Raw genomic sequence first — 12,679 nt, forward strand, 5'->3', positions numbered from 1 at the left:
AAAAAAAAAAAAAAAAGGCATTGGCTATATGTTTGGAAATTCGGTTTTATACTGTGGATAGTGGGGAAAGGGAGGGAAGAGCGCCATCCAGGGTCCATGTTTCAGCCACTGTAGATGATGGCCTGGAATGAGGGGAGCCGTTGGTGACAGAGACCCTGAAGGAGGTTGACAGTCCAGAAGAGCAATGAAGAGACCCGAGCTAGAGCAGAGTTTGGAGAGGCCTATCAAGTGGATTGGAGGAGTTAAATATGACAGAGATGCCTTTTCACTTGGAGTAGGAAGATCCAGAGGGACAGGTTCAAGCAGAACTGATGAGTTCTGTTTGAGGGGCCTGTGGAACATTCACATGGTGTCTAAAGCAGGGAACTTGAGCTGAAGATTTGGGAGTTAGCAACTAAACCGGATATAACTGAAGCCCTAGGAATAGAAGAGGTCTCACTGGACAAGTGTATGTATATGGAGAGCAAGGGTGGAAGACAGATTCCTGTGGAACCCCAACATTGAAGAGGAGAGGAGCCAGTGATGGAGGCTGAGAAGGAACATTGGTAAACAGGGAGGTGGAGAACCAGAGCAGAATGGTGTAGTGGAAGATATGTTCACATATGTGAGTAAGGGCTCTCCTGCCAAGGTTTACACTGTCCTTGGTAACCAGACCTGCACTGACCTCATAGAGATGATGTCAGGAACTGAGGCCACTGACAAATAGCCCACTCAGACTTGCCCACATGGTCCCAGAAGTGAGGGTGTAGAGTGGAGGGAGGTGGGTGACTAACCAATGGAATTGCAGGTAACAACCTATATGGAGAAGAGATGGTGCAGGCCCTGGAACGACTGAGGGACAATGAAGAGAGGGCCTCCTACATCCTCATGGAGAAGATTGAACCTGAGCCATTTGGGAATTGCCTGCTACGACCTGGCAGCCCTGCCCGAGTGGTTCAGTGCATCTCAGAGCTGGGTATCTTTGGGGTCTATGTCAGGTAAGCAATCATAAGGGGCTCTTCCTATTACCTTCCTGCCAAAATGCCAGTCAAGCAAGGTTAAGGGACAACTGGGCAAGGAAGGTCAGGGATCCTGGGCTTCCATCCCAGCTCTTGGCTGTGGTACCTCTTTCCTTATGCATAAAATGAGACGAGTGAGCTAAGACCTGCCCAGCACACAGGGATAGCAAATGAAGCCCAGATGAGATGTTGCTTTGTAATTATACAGGAAGTATCAAGTAGTATCATGAAGGATGAGAACATTTGGATTGTTAGTCTAGGACTGGAAGAGGATCCTAGTGAAGATAAGTTTGGGCCTAACTCCCAGGCTACTGGGGATTCTGGAGAAAGGTAGGGTGGGGCATCTGGATGCTACTTGGAGACTTTGAAAAGCTGAGTGGCTCCCTGGATTTGCCTACATATAGTTTTTCATGTTGTTGTTAGATGCCAGAGTAGAACTGTCCCATAGGGTTTCCATAGTGAAAACTTTTATGGAAGCAGAGTCACTGGTGGGCTCAAACTGCTGACCTTTCAGTTAGCAGCCGAGTGTTTCATCATTGCCCCACCAGGGCTCCTAGCTCCCTGGGTTGGAATTTAAGCACTTAATAATGAGGAGGAGAAGGGCTCAGGAATTTGTGGGGAGCAGCACCTGGTCCCTCATACTGCTTCCTGCAAAATACTCACTCCGAGGTGAGGATTTAAGGCAAGCCTGGAATACCAGGGTCTATCCTTTCTATAACCACCACCTCTCCCACTTCTATCATTTCTACATGCTTCTTTCCACCAATCCCCAATACCTTCTTGAAAGCTAAAGAAGGAAGTTTATCACTACTGAGAATGAAATATGAGCTTGGCATCATGCCAAGTATTCCTACCTTATTTCATCTCCATGACCATCTTGCAAAGTAAGGGCTATTACTCATATTTTAAATTGCGGAAATTGGTATGTAGAAAGGCTAAGTAACAAAGTTGCAGAGCTAGTAACTTTCAGGCTTAAAATTCAAACCCAAATCTGACTCCAAAATTTTAGCACTTTCTTGAGGGTAGTCACCCATATTCTGCTCAGCTGGGAACAGTGAAAGGTTCTGAGTTTGGGGGCTGGGCCCAGGTGATAGACTTGTGTGTCTCCTGCTCCATCTCTGTAGGCAAGGAGACACACTTGTGATGAACAAACACGTGGGTCATCTGCTTCGAACCAAAGCTATTGAGCATGCTGATGGTGGTGTGGCAGCAGGAGTGGCTGTGTTGGACAACCCATACCCTGCATGAGGGCACAGCCGAGCTGACCAAGACTTCTCTCAAGAGATCGTCTATCCTCTGTCCTTGTCATTCCTCTCCAGCCCTTTGAGAGGCTGCCCTTGCCCTGCCTTGGGAGGGCTAGCCTCTTCCAGAGACCTTTAGGGTCTTCATGGAAGGGTAAATGCTGGGTACCTTCCCCCAACTCTCAATCTGAGGACTAGATACGCTATTTCCCTTAAATGAGATCTAGAGACTCTTGAATCCTTGGAGTGTGGGTATAGACTTTGAGGTAAAGATAAATAAACCCTACCATCCTCCTGTTAGTCCTTTGTCAGCCTTTTCAGCAGGTCCCAGTGCCTGACTTTGGGTAGGACTGAGGGATAAGAGAAGTGAAGGGAGTATCTAGCCTTTCTCCGAAAGGAGAAATAAAACTTAAATAAAACTCTGTTGTGGTTCTGTGATTTGTTGATTTATGCATCTAGGGGAGAGATGAGCCATTAAGGTGGTTTGGAGGTGACCGGACTGTTAATTAGGATCTCCCTAGACTCAAACCCTGTGATCCCAGTGTTCAATCCTTAGTTACTAATGCTTCCTTTGGATCATAGTGAAAAAAAGAGGGTTCCTGGGAAGAGTGAGGTAGTGAGGGTAACTGTTACGGGACATCACTTTCGTGAGCTGACTTCAACTGATTTTGAGTCTTCTGCTCAACTTGAGGTCTTGTCAAGAGGCCTACCTCTGCCAAGAATGAAAGTTCTAAAAAAGAGAGGCTATCCTTAGGATTGTTGATGTTAAGTGAGGGTTTTTGTGGAACAGCTGGTGAGCTTCAACTGTCAATCTTGCACCTCGAACTGACCCTGTAGTCTAGCGCACTAACCCACAGCACTACACCAGGACTCCATCAGGCCTGGAAAAATTACTCCCTTTCTATCTCCCTTCCCAAATCAGAGTGGCTGACACATATAGACATACCTCAGAGATATTGCAGGTTTGGTTCCAGACCACTGCAATAAAGCAAGCCACAAATATTTTTGTTTCCTAATGCATATAAAATTATACTGTACTGTAATCTGTTAAGTATGCAAAAGCATTATGAAGAAATTTGAATTATTATCAGAATGACCAGAATGTGACAGAGACACAAAGTGAACACATGCAGATGGAAAAAGGGCACCAAATGGCTTGCTCATGGCAGAGTTTCACAAACACTCCATTTGTAAAAAACGCAAGATCTATGAAACGCAATGCAAGATACCCACAAAAACAAAGTCACTTTCCTGAGGTCACAGACTTTATTTCTACAATCAAAGGGCTTGAGCATGACTGAGGCAAGAAAAGCATTTCATCTGAGTGTCTTCCCATGGGCAGGACTCTGTTCAGGGGAGGTGGGAACAGAGGACAGAGAAGACAAGCTCCTCTGGTCCTAGGAACCTAATGACTACTCCCAATGAACCCGACTGTCTGAAAACCCTTGGTAGATTGAGCCTACCCTCACAGCCCCTGGAGCAAGTGGGCAGACGACACTCATCTGGTACATCTTGAAAAGGTCATTTAAACCTAGAACAGAACCAGCAACATGTTTTTTTAAAAAATAGTAATTATTCCAGGATTCAGCAATGGGCATTTCTAAGTGTAATAGGGCATGCTCAAGGTTAAATATGAACACAACTGGTGCTTCCTGAGTTACAACAAAGGGTTAACAGCTGCCTCCCTGCTTCAATCTAGACCCTTACTTGCCCTCCTAACATGTGAGTTGGGGGACATAACCTTTAGATCACTGTTGTGGTGTCCAAGAGCTCTTTGTAGTCTGGGGTTATCGCAATCTGATGTTGTCCTGAGCCCTGTCACATCTGCCTAGCAGGCACAGGAAGTTGTCTCCTCCCAGGGGCAATGCTGTTCCTCAGTTCCAGACAGCAGATTGAGGGAGGTGGTTGAGTAAGCACTAGCCCTCAGCATTCCTGGAATTAGGGGGCAGGAGGGCTGTAGGGGGGCAGGAGGGAGGATGAGCACAACTTTTAAGAGCCAAGCAGGGGGAATCCTGGGTAAAGGACAGGGTTCACTGGGTGACCAGGCAGCGGTGGCTGAAGAGGTGGCTGATGACAGATGGGTCAGCCACAGTAGATGTGTCCCCAAGGTCGTGGTCATTCCGAGCGATCTTCCGAAGTAACCGCCTCATGATTTTCCCTGAGGGAACCACAGTCCTCTGGTTACCTGGTGACAGCACCAACCCTCCCAGCCCAGCAAAGGCTTCCATACACTCCACCATCCCCAGGCCGGGAGCCTCTGAACATACCTGATCGAGTTTTAGGCAAGCCAGGTGCATTCTGGATGTAATCCGGTGTGGCAATGGGGCCAATCTTTTCTCTAACTGTAACCAACATCATCAAGCATTTTTTCAGCATCTTTCTCCAGGCTTATGGAACTCATTAGGTTATTGAATCAGCCTGCTAGGGTTACTAGCACTGAATAGCAAGTGATTTAATTTCTCTGGGCCTCAATGCCTTTATCTTTAGAATGAGGGTAACAAGATCTATTTCATGGGGGTGACTGTAAGGATTAAATGGGATAATGCACTTAGCCCAGTAGTGGCACACAGAAAGTATTCTATAAATGTTAGCTCTGGTTGTAGAGAAACGAGTGGGAGACTTTGTGGTTTGCTCCTTCCCCTCCCCAAATGCCCAGGGAGGTTCCTCACTTTGCTTCTTGAGCTCCTCGGTAAGGGTGGGGTTGAAGGTGTGACCATCACACAAGGTGACAAAACAATATAGGCATTCGCCCTTCACAGGGTGAGGGTGTCCCACCACAGCAGCCTCTGCAACAGCCTCATGTTCCACAAGTGCTGACTCCACCTCTGCAGTACTCAGCAGGTGTCCTTGTTAAAGGAAAGCAAGTGCCATGAAGAGAATGCAATCTCTCACCCCAACTTCTGCTTCACCTGTACCCACAGGGCAGACCTAGTGGGCTCAAACAGGAAGGCTCTTCATTCAATCCTCACATGTTTCCAGTTACCCCACCAACCTGGTTGCCCTCTAGGCACATTCTAGTGCTCGTTAACTTCCTCTGAAACCTGGGCCATTACTATTGCACCCCAGGCAAGTGCTTTGAATGCTAGGGGGAGGAAGAGGTGATCCCTGAGCCTCACCAGATACATTGAGCATGTCATCAATCCTGCCGGTGATCCAGTAATAGCCATCCTGGTCCCTCCGGCAGCCTGGGAAGCAGAGGTAAGATCACACACCAAGAAGTGCACAACATAACAAAGACCCCACCAAACTTACACCCACTACAATAGTCTTCTAGCAAGTCTTCCTGCTGCTTCTACTCTTGCCTGCTGTGGAAGTCCGCATCCAAGATGGCCCCATGATCTTGGCCTACTGGTATTGATACCTCTGTGTAGTCCCCTTTCTCATTTTACTAAGATTGGTCGGTGTGATCAACAGAATGTGGCAGAAGTGATGGGATGTCACTTCTGAGATTAGGTTATAAAAGACTGCAGCTTCTGTCTTGGTTGGGCACTTTCTAAGGTCATTACCTCTGGGGGAACCCAACTTTCAGGTGAGTAGCCCTATGGTGATGGCGGTGGTGGTAGTGGTGTGCTGAGTCGGTTCCAACACACAGCGATCCAATCTAGGGTTTCCTAGGCTGTAAATCTTTATGGAAGCAGAAAGCCTCCTCTTTCTCCCGCAGAGTGGCTAATAGATACAAACTGCTGACCTTGAGGTTAGCAGCCCAACACATAATCCTGTAGGCTACCAGGGCACCTTGAATAGTCCTATCAAGAGTCCCATGGGGTGAGGAACTGCACATTCCCACCAACAGCCATGTGGGTAAACTTGGATGTGGGTCCTAGAGCCTCAGTCAAACCTTCAGATGACTGCAGTCCCAACCAGTAGCTTGACTGCTCCATGAGAGACCCTGAGTGAAAACCACCCAACTAAGCCATAATATTTGTTGTTTTAACCTGCTAAATTTGGGGGTAATTAGTTCCGTGTCAATCTATAACTAATATGCCTGATGTGGCACTTTGGGCTAGTGTGCTGGACTGCAAAGTTGGTTTGAACCACAAGGTTGGCAGTTCAAGTTCACCAGCCACTCCTTGTTAAGTTCCATTGAGTCAGTTCTGACTCACAGCGACTCTGTATAGGGTTTCCAAGGAGCAGCTGGTGAGTTTGAATTGCCTGCCTTGAGGTCAGTAGTCCAGTACTAATCTTACAGCCCCACACCACTCCCTAATATGGCATTTTTGTTGTTGTGCTTGTTTTTGGGTTTTTTTCCCCCTGTTTCCTCTTATTAGAACAGAAAGCTCCATAAGAGCAGGAATTGTGCCCATCTTGATCACAGTAATACCCCTGTACTTAAAACAGTGCCTGAACATAGTAGATGCTCAATAAATATTTATAAATGAATGGACTGATGGATGGACAAATCCATGTCCCCAGGCTCTAAACATGGGGACACACTACTACATGTCCCATCTCTTTCAGTACAGGAGCAATGCAAAGTAGAACTTCTTTCCTCATACATCAAATTTCAGGTGATGTTACCCTGAGCCCCTTCCTGCAGTACTCATTCCTATCTTCCAGTCTTCTCTGTAGCTCTGTCTGGACACCAGACACTGACACATGTGACATGTACTTCTGTTCTTCAGCCCTAATCAACTCTGAAAATGGAGGAGGACAAAGGGACATGTCTTGGTGAGAGATGGTAAAGAGGTGTTGCCAAGGCTCACCATCTCCTGTTACATAGTACCCAGGGAACTTCTTGAAGTAGGTGGTCTCAAACCGTCCGTGGTTTCCATAGACTGTGCGCATGATACCTGGCCAGGGCTGTTTGAACACCTGGGGAGTGAAGAAGACAAATGGTCACATCTGCTACACCCCTCACTGGCAGATAATCACAGCTGTGCCAACCCTAAGGAGAAATAGCCTGAATGCCATTCCTGAGACACAGGAAGGAGTACAGGCTTTGGAGATAGACAATCCTGGCCTGGAGTCCCAACTCTACCATTTAGTACCTGTGTTACCTTGGGTAAGTGACTTCACCTCTCTGACCTTCAGGATCTTCATCTATAAACCAGAAAATAGTCTACCTTCCAAAGTGATCCTGAAAATTAAATTAACTAATATACGGAATTTGCCTAGCAGTGCTGTTAGTGATAAATGTTTAGTAAATTTGAGTCTTCTGTTGCGTCATACCTCAGGAAAACAGGCTCAGTTTCATGTATGAATGAAAGAGTCATTATTGGCCACACATGAACAAACAGTTATTGTCCTAGTCAATAACATCTGTAGCGGCAAATTAATGGAATGGACAGAACTAAGGCCAAGATTCAGAAGGCCTGGTTTCAAGTTCTGCCCCTGCTACCAACTTGCTCTTGGGAAAGTAATGTAGTGGGGATGGAGAATGAGAGTTGGTGGTCTCTGAGGCCCCTAGAAGTACAAATAGAACAATAGCTAACATTTATCAAGCACTATCAAACCCACCAGCTGTTCCTTGGAAACCCTATACAGGAACCGACTCAATGGCACTTAACAGTTACAACAACAGAGTTTCTATGCTAAACCCTGCATCAATCCATTAGAAGACAAAGGTAATATAACTTTATTTTACAAATAAGCAAATTTAGTTTCAGAGGGGTTAGATAACTAATCTGAGGTCACATAAAAGGCAGTCAGGATTTGAACCCCTGCAGGCTGATTTCAGAGTCTGTGATTTTCTACTGTGCTTGAAGCCTCTTTTCACTCTAAGAAGTCAAAGGAAGAGCTGCCGAAAGGTTGTCTTATGAATCTTCATGCTCCAATGGGCAGAGAGGCACAGGCAAAGTATCCAGAAGGAGTTCCCCAGAGTCTTTCAGCCGAGGGTAAACCCCTAACTATGCAATTTTGTCCCCAAGCAACTACCAGGAGAAATTAGATTCTAAACTTTGACACAAAGTAAGTACCCTGTGTACACCCGTCCAGTCTCCCCAAGACCCCAAGAATCGGTGTCTCACCAGATAGCCTTCAGCTTCACCCTCTTGCTCTTCCCCAGACTCATTCAGAATTGCAGGAGCTACACCAAAGAATGGGACGGTCTAGAAGCAAACAAGAGACAGGGACTAAAGAGAGGACGAGGCAACTCTGACTCAACTTCTTATCTTTCCCAAGAAGCCCTGGTACTCCAACTTCTCACACATGCTAATTCAGTCCCCAGCCCTTAGATCAGGGATGGAGAACCTTTCTGCTGCCAAAATTTATACCATAATTTGCGGGCCATACAAAATTATCAATTTAAAAATTAGCCAGCTATATTTGGTCAAACATTTAATTAACTCACTCCTAACTGATGGCTGGAACTGCAGTTGCCTTGGCAGAGCCAGACCATATAATTTCATGGGCCTTCTATGGCCAGCAGGTCAGATATTCCCCACCCCTGCTCTAGATAGATCAAATACTTCAAGACTCTAACCCTGCCTAAGCCAGGAACAGCCAAGTGTAGCCTCACTCACAGCAGAACCAGGCTTCATAGGTATGGCACCAGGAAGGGGGGTCAGCATATGGCCACCCTGTGGAAGTCAGAGATTAGGAGTTTGAGTCAGTCTTTGCACACTGTCCCTGAACCCTTGCCCTCTTAAGCCCTCACTCACTGTCTCTGTCTGCCAGAAAGTGTCCACAATGGGGCAGCGCTGAGCACCTACTACCCGGTGGTACCACAGCCAGGCCTCAGGATTGATGGGTTCCCCCACTGTGCCTAGTATCTGTAAGGATGCCCGGCTGTGCCTTGGGCAAGGGAACAAGAAGAGAGAAAGATTCTGATTACTCCTGAGATCCAGGAAGTCATGCCCAGACTCTGCAGCCCCCTTCCCTCTTCTAGGCCAGGCAGTGAGAACAATAGAATGGAATAGACTATGCACAAAGGCCAGCACCAAGCTCTGAGAGACACTCATGGAGCAGCAGCTAGGGAGGGGAGGGGTCTCACTTGGTGACAGGTTCATCTCCAAACTTCATGAGCAGGCGGATGGCTGTGGGTGCTGTGTAGAACTTGGTCACTTTGTACTTGTCCACGATGCTCCACAGGCGGCCAACGTCCGGGTATGTTGGGATCCCCTCAAACTAACCCCAGTGAAGGCTGGTCATCCCTGGTCTTTTTCCAAGAGCCCCTCTCCCTCACCCACCATATCCTAAGGCTTGGTACTTTGCCCCTTTTGACCAACCCCAGTATCTTCACTGAGACCAGATAAACCAAGGGGCCTTCTTAATCAGTATACACAATCCCTTCAGAGCTCTTCTTTTTCTAAAGTCCAGCAATCAGGTCATAGTGTAAAGCTTCATGCCCCTAGACCAACTGGTATTGGGAGGTAGTCACCCAGGATCATCTTGTCCATCCCCAACTTTAAGCCATATGGCCATAGGTCCCAGCTCCCTTACCAAAACACTGGTGGCAGCATTAGCCAGTGGTCCATAAGTGATATAGGAATGGCCAGTGATCCAGCCAATGTCTGCTGTGCACCAGAATACATCCTCTGGATGAAAGTCAAACACATACTTGAAGGTCGTGGCCACATAGAGCATGTAGCCCCCAACTGTGTGTACTGCACCCTGTGGGAAAAATAGGGTCTTAGACTGGAGCTTGTGCCCATCCCCACTGACCACCAGATGAAGACTGAGAAAGAGCTGGGACTTGGGTCCTCCTCAGGGACTTGGGTCCTGCCAGCACCCCTTTCATAGCATCCATCTCTCTTCAACCTCCTTTCCTGCATTCTTTCATCTAATTTCTCTTGCACCCAGAAGCCTAGTCAGTCCACTAGTGCACACATACACTTATATGGTATTCGGAGCCACCCACATCACTCCTATACATGTACACTTCTAGCACACATCTAATAGCCTCTCTGTTGTGTATTTGTACACACATTCAATTGTACACTGCCAGAGAAATTCAGTGAGAGGAAAAAGCCAATCCCCTTTGCTCACTTCTCTATGCCAACTTCAGGAAGGAGAGGCCAAAATTATGTTTCCAGAAGTCCACTGAGTCTAAAGCATAATGACAGAAGAAATTAGGAATGGGTGACTGGAAAGTTGAGTGACATAGCTTTCAACCGAAGTAAAGGGAAGACTAGGGTTTTCTCAAGTGTTTCCAGGAATAGTGGAGGCCAATGCCTAGCTCCCACACGGTGCCCGGGGAAGAGACTAGATGTTAATAGTATGGCACGTGAAAGGACTGAACACTCAAGAACTGTGGTCCTAGGACTCTAAGAGGGACCCCTGTGCCCACCTTTGGCCTTGAGTTGACAGAAACTCTCCTTTTACTAATTCATGTGGACCTGGTAAGGAACATCCATGTCAACCACATGGACTAACTGCGTCCCTCTTTTCTGGGCACAATGAAAGCCCCACCTAAATCGTCTCACCCTGGTAGGAGGAATGCATGAAAACATGGCTAAAATTGAATTTCTCACTACCTAGTAATTGAGGATTTCATATTTTAATTTGGTTTCTAAACAGTAATGTGACATTTCTGAAACTGAAAGTTGTAGAGTAAAATTCATGTCATCACATGCTCCTCACAAACTTACTTTCCACTCCTACACAGAACACACACACACACACACACACACACTATTCAGATTTGCCTTGGGTTTGCCTGTGGAGCCACTGGTGTACAGGATGAAGAGGGGGTCCTCAGCATCACACCATTCGGGTTCACACTCATCCTCTGCTTCTTGCATGAGCTCATGCCACCACAAGTCAGTCCCCTGGTTCCAGGAAATCTGTAGCAGGAGGAAGACAGGAACAGATAAGGAAGAACTGTGAACAGGTCCAGGCTTGGGTAAGAAACAGTCTTATTTGGCATTTGGAAGGACAGAGGTGAGAATAGCAGATGCGGGGGTGCCTCAGGGAAAGAAGAAGAAAGGGGAGGGTCCTATGAGTGGAATGGGGCAGAGAAAAACAGTGGGCGTCCTGGGCACTCCTACTAGCCTGACAACCTTCCCCCAGCTTCTTCCTTAGGATTCCCCTTACCTGGCCTTGTTCTAAGGCAGGCCACTTGGTCAATACCTTTGTAACCTTCAATTCTCATTTTAAATGTCACTTTCTTGGAGACGCTTTCCTTGGTCAGCATCTTGTAGAGTCTCACCCCCTACTCCCACTCCTGCTGTGATTCTTGATCACAACACATATTCCAAATTGTTTTATTTTAGTTGTTTACTTAATTACTGTTTCCCCAACTAAATAGTGATATCTATGAAGGTCATGGAATGTCTGTCTGCCTTTTTAAAAAAAATTCTAGTTCCCCAATATCTAGCAAAATATCTGGCATCAAAAGTTATTTAATACAATTTTTGTTTGATAAATGATTATGTGTACACACAGGCCTGCATACACACATATGAATGTATGGGGGCATTGACTCAATAGCAAGGATGCAGACACCACACAATTCAAGACTGGTCATAGCCCACAGGTGAGGCAGGCACCTGACCCTGTTAGTTGGTAGCAAAAGTTAGCAGGTCTTGATCCAAGCACCTTTTCCTGCATGTCTAAACCTCCGTGACATCTAGAGTTACTGCACTTAGTTCTGTCCCTATCCTTACAGCACTGAGACCAATGGATTTCCCACAGAGATTTTGCTTAAGGGGGCAGGTTCCATTCAGCAGGAAGCCTTGCTGCAAGTTAATGAAACATGGCCAAGGTTGACTACTCACACTACAGGGATGTCCTGTATACCCAAGTGCCTGGATTTTCTTTCAACTTTCCTTGGAAGTCTTTTCCTTTCTTGACTCTGTCACCTCTTTGAACAACTCATTTTCTGAGTCTACTCTTGGCTGGTGAAAGTGGATTCCCTGAGTTTGTCCCAATATTGTACTAGATGTTAATCCCAGTTCTGCTATTTCCTAGTATATGTGACATTGGGCAAGTCACTTTTTCTCAAGTCATTCCATTTAAAAATGAGAATAATAACCCTAATGGTTAACAGGGTTTATGGAAACTCAAAAGAGAAAGGTATTACCTAGTAAACATTAAGTTTTGGATTGTCTCAGGGGAGACGGGGAGAAGTGGTGAATGTCAGGAGGGAACAAGGGTAGTCCAGTTCTCACTGTGTTTCTCTGGGAGATAATGATGGAAACCATTTGAGATTTGTTTGAGCTTTCCCAAAAACTTTGCATAAACATTAGCTTTTTGTATATTCAAAGACCCTGGATGGCAGGTAGACATGGCAATGTGAAAGAAACACCTTTCTTCAACTACATGGCTCTATGCTAATTTATATTTGTGTATATTTGATTAAAACCAAACAGCCACCACTATTCTGTCAGTTTGTCATACTGTGGTGGCTTGTGAGTTGCTGTGATGCTGAAAGCTATGCCACTGGTATTTTAAATACCAGCAGGGTCACCCATGGTGGACAGTTTTCAGATGAGCTTCCAGACAAAGACAGACTAGGAAGAAAGAGTGATGAACTACTTCCAAATATTTAGTCACTGAAAA

The 12,679-nt window shown here is 46.2% G+C and overlaps 2 protein-coding genes across 2 annotated transcripts in view; one reads left to right on the top strand and one right to left on the bottom strand.

Moving 5' to 3' along the window:
• The window catches only part of GSS (glutathione synthetase), a 30,202-nt gene extending 27,881 nt beyond the window's left edge, over positions 1–2,321 (top strand). Inside the window, exons 9-10 of the mRNA XM_006876871.1 lie at positions 788–977; positions 2,123–2,321. Coding sequence (XP_006876933.1) covers positions 788–977; positions 2,123–2,246 — 314 coding nt within the window. The 3' untranslated portion in view covers positions 2,247–2,321. The remainder of the gene's footprint in view (positions 1–787; positions 978–2,122) is intronic.
• A 1,948-nt stretch (positions 2,322–4,269) lies between these two features.
• ACSS2 (acyl-CoA synthetase short-chain family member 2) overlaps positions 4,270–12,679 on the bottom strand; it is an 85,610-nt gene continuing 77,200 nt past the window's right edge. Inside the window, exons 8-18 of the mRNA XM_006876872.1 lie at positions 10,825–10,962; positions 9,620–9,790; positions 9,171–9,304; positions 8,839–8,971; positions 8,701–8,757; positions 8,206–8,286; positions 6,943–7,051; positions 5,356–5,424; positions 4,909–5,085; positions 4,507–4,581; positions 4,270–4,397 (exon numbers count right to left, since the gene is read on the bottom strand). Of these exons, the coding sequence (XP_006876934.1) occupies positions 4,270–4,397; positions 4,507–4,581; positions 4,909–5,085; positions 5,356–5,424; positions 6,943–7,051; positions 8,206–8,286; positions 8,701–8,757; positions 8,839–8,971; positions 9,171–9,304; positions 9,620–9,790; positions 10,825–10,962 (1,272 nt within the window). The remainder of the gene's footprint in view (positions 4,398–4,506; positions 4,582–4,908; positions 5,086–5,355; positions 5,425–6,942; positions 7,052–8,205; positions 8,287–8,700; positions 8,758–8,838; positions 8,972–9,170; positions 9,305–9,619; positions 9,791–10,824; positions 10,963–12,679) is intronic.

The sequence above is a fragment of the Chrysochloris asiatica genome, unplaced genomic scaffold (genome assembly GCF_000296735.1).
Source record: "Chrysochloris asiatica unplaced genomic scaffold, ChrAsi1.0 scaffold00423, whole genome shotgun sequence".
Lineage (NCBI taxonomy): Eukaryota > Metazoa > Chordata > Mammalia > Afrosoricida > Chrysochloridae > Chrysochloris > Chrysochloris asiatica.